Here is a 6,000-nt window from a genome sequence, read left to right as displayed (position 1 = left end):
CCTTGCAAGTGGTCTACCTGGGTTCTATCCCTTGCACCCCCTGTGGTTCCCAAATACCGCCAGGAATAATTTCTGAATGCAGAGCCAGAAGTAAGCCCTCAACATCACTAGGTATGGCCCACAAACTAAAAAGAAAATTGCTTTTCTGGACGGCCCCCTTAAACCTCTTTCTTTTGTCCTCTTCCTCTCCTCCCCCATGCCACCATTCTATCCTCTGCATCTGCCCCTTTTCAGAAAATGCTTTACTGGTACCTTTGGGGTGCCAGACCAGGGAGTATGGGCATCTAGAAAGTACCCAACCGGGGTGTGCATTTTGTGACATCCTTATTCTCTATGGAAAGAGCTCACAGATTAAAGCCCAGGAGAGTGGGGCTGGAAAGCAGGCTTCACCCACTGGGTCGAATGCTCTGCACTACCTGGTCCTGCTACTCGCCCCCCCCCCCACAATACCTTCAAGTAATCCCTGAGGCCAGAATTCTCCTCTCCCTGGGCTCCTCTTTTCACTTGGGGTCACCTCCCATGCTCCATCCGGGCATCCTTGTTGACGCTTTTTAATTTTTATTTATTTGAGCTACACCGGCGATGCTCAGAGGTAACTCCTGGCTCTGCACTCAGGAATTACTCCTGACGGTGCTGGGGGGTGGAGGATGTCACAAGGAATGCCGAGGATCAAACCACGGTCCACCTCGTGCAAGGCAAGCGCCCTGCCCGCTGTACTCTACCTCCAGCACCCGTTGATTTTTTTTTTTAGCACAAAATGCCCCCATCCCTTGGTTCGGGTTCCCCCATTCCTACGTTCCTCTCGGAGAACAGGGTACCCGCCTTTTGCTGGCAGCCTGTGGAGTGGAGGGTCCCAAGCCTTCGGGTCTTATTCATACCATCTCGGTCTGCAGGATGCTTGAGCAAGGGACCACTTCCTGGAGCGGGGGCGGGGGGAGGGTCAGGGCTGCGGGTGTGGATAGGGCGAACTGCCCAGGAGAGTCCCGCAGCCCGACCAGCCTGGAGTAAAGGAGGCAGGAGGAATAACCCCCGCCTAGGGAAGCGTCTGCTCTGGCCCGAAGGTTCTGTGGAGGGACCGCTGAGAGCAGCACAGGTCTACCGCGCGCCATCTCGCTCCAAAGATCCTGGGAAGCTTGGCTCCCAGGCTCTAAGAGCGTTTCCTCTGACGCCCCAGTGGGCTGGGCGTCTAGGGCTGAGCGGGCAGAGGAGGCGATGGGTCCGTGTCTATGAAGTAGCCAGCGTGCGTGGGTCGACCTCCCTCTCCAGCCCGTGGCGCCGGACACAGGACGCAGGACAGCGAGGACACTCTTCAGGAGCCCTGGACTCTGCCTGTTCTAGTTCAGTCGCAGAGCCGCAGTGCGGCGTTCCCCCTCCAAGCACCCCTTTCCGAAGCTCCTCCGTGGAGTGGCAGGTGCTGCAGCTTCCCGCTCCCCGAAACCCTTCCAACCTCAGCAGCCTTCCCGGGAGTGGGGTGGGGTGGGTGCAGGAGCATCAGCACCCAGCCATCGGCGCTCCTATCCGAGAGCGCACACATGTCGGTGGAGAAGGGAAACCGGGGGCGCGGGATTGGGAGAGGGGACCCCAGGACCCCGGGGGCGCCGCCGCCCGCAGTGCGCGCCAAGGGGGGAGGGGCGGGGGCTCTCTCGCTGACTCCGGGGTCTGGGGACTTAGGGATGTAAAGCGAGAGCAGGGGGGGTGTGACAATTCCGCAGAGGTCGGGATGTACCACGGAGCCCAGCGGAGGGGGGGGGGTCGGCGGAGGCAGAGGACGTGGTCACCGAGGGGAGCCCCTGCCCCCCCTCCCCCCGCTTCGCCCAGGCCTCGTGCCGAGGTTCGAGGGAGAACTGCAAGTCGGTTCGCGGTGGGGACAATCAGCGCGTGCAGTCGGCCCCCTCTCCGCACCCCCGAGGGGTGGGCGATAGGAGGGAAGGTTGGGGTTGGAGCGGCGGCGAGGGGGCCCCTCCCTTGCACCTCCCCCCCACGGACTTGGTCGCGCCCGAAGTGTAACACTTTCTCTTTGTCGGAGGAGCTCCGCTGTTTCCTGTGCTGGGCTCGCAGCGGTGCCAGCGGCAACCCTGGAGGACGCAGGAGCGATGGCAGCGACCGATATAGCTCGCCAGGTGGTGAGTTGCGGGGCTTGGGTGCCCTCACCCAGGCCGGGGCGGGCCGTGTGTGGGGGGGTGGGGAAGCCCAGGAAGGGACCGGAGCGATTTGATCGCCGGCGCCGCGGTGGCGGCGCTTGGCTGCGGAGAGCGGGCGGGTGGGCAACATCCCGGAGCCTGGGTACCCCGGGACTTAAGCTCCTGGGAGTGAGCGGCTCTTGCCCCCACCGATCCCCCGTGCCTGTCCCAGGGATCATTAGTGGCGGGCGGGTGGCGGGGGTGGGTGGTGGCACGGGGCAAAGGCTGCGGGCCCCGGCGGCTGAACTTGCAGTGCCCGAAGAACTGCAGACCGCGCCGCCGCCTCGCTCGCTGCAGTTTGCGGCGCCGCGGCTGGGGCGTTGCCGAATGAATGGCCTGGCGAGCCGCTGAGCGTTTGGGAGTCACCGTGCACATTGGCCTGGCTTCCTCCTCGCACGGCCCCCCGTCGCACCCCTGCGCGCTACTGCCTGCCTGCCGCCGGCGCCCGGGACAGCCGGCCAGGGAGGGTCGCGGGGCTAGGGTTAGCCCCGGGCAAGTGGCGAAGGGGGCGGGGAGGTGAGTGGCGGTGGGGGGGGGGTGTTGAGGGCTCCTCCATATGTATTACATATGTGACTGTGTCTCTGTGTGTGTGTTTTACTGGAGGCGTCGGAGTGCAAGCGGCGCGCGAGGGCCTCAGCGGGCGGGCGCCGCCACCCCTGGGCGCCTGCGACCCCACACGAGCCCGCGTATTTCTCTGCGTGGGCTCGCCCCCCCACCATGAGTGTTCCTGTCCACTGGACCTGTGTGCCTCTGGGTCCCGTGTATGCGTCTGGGTGGGGTGCCCGCGTTTTGGTGGCTGGCTGTTTATTTTGGCACAACTCTAGAGCACCTGACCTAGGTTTGGCCAGCCTCTAACCGGGGTGGGGGTGGGGTGGGGGGTTGGATGTGGTGTGTGTGAGTGTAGGGGGAGTCTGTCCTGGTTGTGGGTTCAGTGTATCTGGGCTTGTGTGGCTAAACCTGTGGAGCTGGCTTCCTTCTCTGGGAAAAAAATTAAGTGTGAGTTTAGCAAAGGCAGTACTTATCTTTTGGTGTTGGCAATTGGCGTCGCGGGAGGGGGCTGTTTTTATTGAAACAACTCAAGTTTTCCAGCCTGAATGCAGAAAGTAACAGCTGAAGTGGACCTGAAACTCCATGCTTATTTGCTTGGGTTTTTTTTGGTGTGTGTGGGGGGCACACCCGGCCTTGCTCAGGGGTCCCTCTGTGCTCAGACATCATTCCTGGCAGTACTTGGGGGACCCTATGGGATGCCAGAGATCCAACCCTGGTCAGTACAAGGCAAAGGCTCTACCCACTGTACAATCAGTCCGGCCCCTGCTTGTGGCTTTTTTTTTTTACTTTTTAGGACTGGGGGTGCTTGCTTTGTTGGGAGGGTGGACCAAGTTTGGCCTCCACCCCCACCTTAAGGCGCTAAGGAGAGTGGGTTGGAGATAGGTCAAAGCACATGCACCAGAGATTGCTGAATGGAAATTTCAGAAACACAGACACACACATGTTTGTCTACCTTGTGACTTGCTTATTTTTAGAGAAATCGTTTCGGCAAGGCAACTCTAGTGCCCCCCAAAATAAATTAGCCTCTAGGTATTTGCTGTAATGGAAATGGATTGGTTTGCATACAGGATCCACAAGATCTGTATCCATAGAGCATTTGTAGGCGTTTAGCCCGGTCTGTCCTTGTGCAAGGAAGACAGGGTTATTTCTTTGGAACCTCCTACAGCCCCTCAGATCTCAGCCCAGAGCTACTGATGCGAGGGCAGCACGAGAGAAGAGAGAGCAGACAATGCTTTGTCTACTGAAATTTCAAAGAACTCTCTCCCCCTGCAACTCAGCCCTGTAATATTTATTGCCTTCGTGTTTGGAGGGTTCCCAGAGTGCTTTTCTGCTCCTCGGTACCTGTGTTTAAAAGATGCCATGGCATAAGTAGACGAATAAGTCTCTCAGATTACACTTGCTGCATATTCAGTTACCAAAAAATGACATGAATCCTTTTCTCCCCCTTGCTTGCTAATGAATTTGCTTGGACCTGTCTGTCTCGTCTCCCCAGTCGGTCTTGGTCTGGATTAGGACAGATGCTGCAAGGGAAACAGGACTGGGGTGCTTTACCTCCCCCACAGCTCTGCTGCTTCCAGATCCCCCTTTGTTTTGCAAATGGTGGTGGGGGGATGGGGGGTGTTTGGGGACTATTGCTTTTGCTCTGGCAGGCCTCACAGTAGTGTCAGATGAAGAACATTATTGTGTGCCAGATTCTGAAGCTGACGAGCAGCCCCAGCACTTGAGACCTTGTTATTGTGATAAATGGATTTCTGGGAAAACTGACGTCAGGCTCTATGCCCCCCTCCTCCAGCCTGCGAAGCACTTGTTTATGTGTCGTTTGTCTCAGTTCTCCTTTGTTGACTGCTAGAAGTTGTAATTCACCATAGGAAGATGAAATTTATATATATACATATACACATATATATATGTATATGTATATGTATATAAGACCTTGGCGCTCTGGTGGCTGGCTCCCTTCTTTTTTTTTTTTTGCTTTTTGGGTCACACCCAGCGATGCACAGGGGTTACTCCTGGCTCATGCACTCAGGAATTACTCCTGGCGGTGCTCGGGGGACCATATGGGATGCTGGGAATCGAACCCGGGTCGGCTGAGTGCAAGGCAAGCGCCCTACCTGCTGTGCTATCGCTCCAGCCCCAGCTGGCTTCCTTCTGAGGAACGAGTTTCCAAGGTGTGAGCAGAGAAACCTGGGGGCTAACTCTCTCAGGCCTCACTTTTAGTTCTTCTTCTTTTTTTAATGAGCACTGACTAAGCCATGGCGACAAGCACTTTGGGCTCTGATATGTGCCGATTAAGAAGAGGCTGTGGTTTCTGTGTCAGTGGCGCGGCTCTCCTAGCCAGTACGGTTGCATCATTAGTGACCAAAGTAGGCCTGAGAGGACTTATTTGGACTCACATGCACCTTGAAAGGTTTATTTTTTTTTTCTTTTTGGGTCACACCCGGCGATGCACAAGGGTCACCCCTGGCTCTGCGCTCAGAAATCATCACCCCTGGCCGTGCTCAGGGGACCATATGGGATGCTGGGAATCGAACCCGGGTCTGCCGCATGCAAGGCAAAAGCCCTACCCACTGTACTATTGCTCCAGCCCCCGAAAGGTTTTTTTAAAATTTATTGTTATTGAATCACTGTGCGATAGACCCTTACAAAGCTATTCATGAATAGGTTTCAGTCACACGGTGTTCCAATACCCATCCCTCCACCAGTGTACGTTTCCTAGCACTAGTGTCCCCAGTTTCCCTCCCACCACCCTCAGCCCCCTACCCCAAGCCTGCCTCTATGGCAGGCACTTTTCTTCTCTCTTTCTCTTTCTCTCTCTCTTCTTTTGGGCAATGTGGTTTGCAGTGCAGTTACTGAAAGGCCATCTGCACCATGAAAGTTGAGCTCCTGTATACAAAGCAAAATTCGATGATCTGAATGAACATGACCTAGAATTTGGGAAACAAAATCTTTTCTTCATTGTGTCCATGAGCGTTTATGTGAATTGACCAACAATCATCTGGCACTGTGACTAGCCTTGGGCAACTAAATAGTGGGTGAGCAGCTGGACTGATAGTATAGTGGGTAGCGTGCTTGCTTTTCGGGCAGCCGACCCGGATTCAATCCCTCACCACCAGGAGCGATCCCTGAGCACATAGCCAGGAATAAGCCCTGAGCACCGCCAGGGCCCAAACACCCCCAAACACCCCCATCGACCCCCAAAAATTCAACAGTGGGGGAAAAGGTACATATAGTTGTTGGATCTTAACTAGTCACATTGGGAGACTTAAAT

The 6,000-nt window shown here is 56.4% G+C and overlaps 1 protein-coding gene across 2 annotated transcripts in view; it reads left to right on the top strand.

The window, feature by feature from the left end:
• Positions 1 to 1,791: 1,791 nt before the first annotated feature.
• SEPTIN6 (septin 6) overlaps positions 1,792 to 6,000 on the top strand; it is a 138,676-nt gene continuing 134,467 nt past the window's right edge. The window contains exon 1 of one of the 2 annotated variants that reach the window (XM_055121016.1): positions 1,792 to 2,123. In XM_055121016.1, the coding sequence (XP_054976991.1) occupies positions 2,094 to 2,123 (30 nt within the window). In that variant the 5' untranslated portion in view covers positions 1,792 to 2,093. The remainder of the gene's footprint in view (positions 2,124 to 6,000) is intronic. The other variant, XM_004614456.2, reaches the window with a different exon arrangement.

Source organism: Sorex araneus, chromosome X (assembly GCF_027595985.1).
Source record: "Sorex araneus isolate mSorAra2 chromosome X, mSorAra2.pri, whole genome shotgun sequence".
NCBI lineage: Eukaryota > Metazoa > Chordata > Mammalia > Eulipotyphla > Soricidae > Sorex > Sorex araneus.
Note: the sequence above shows the minus strand (reverse complement) of the source record. Positions and strands in the feature narration are given on the sequence as shown.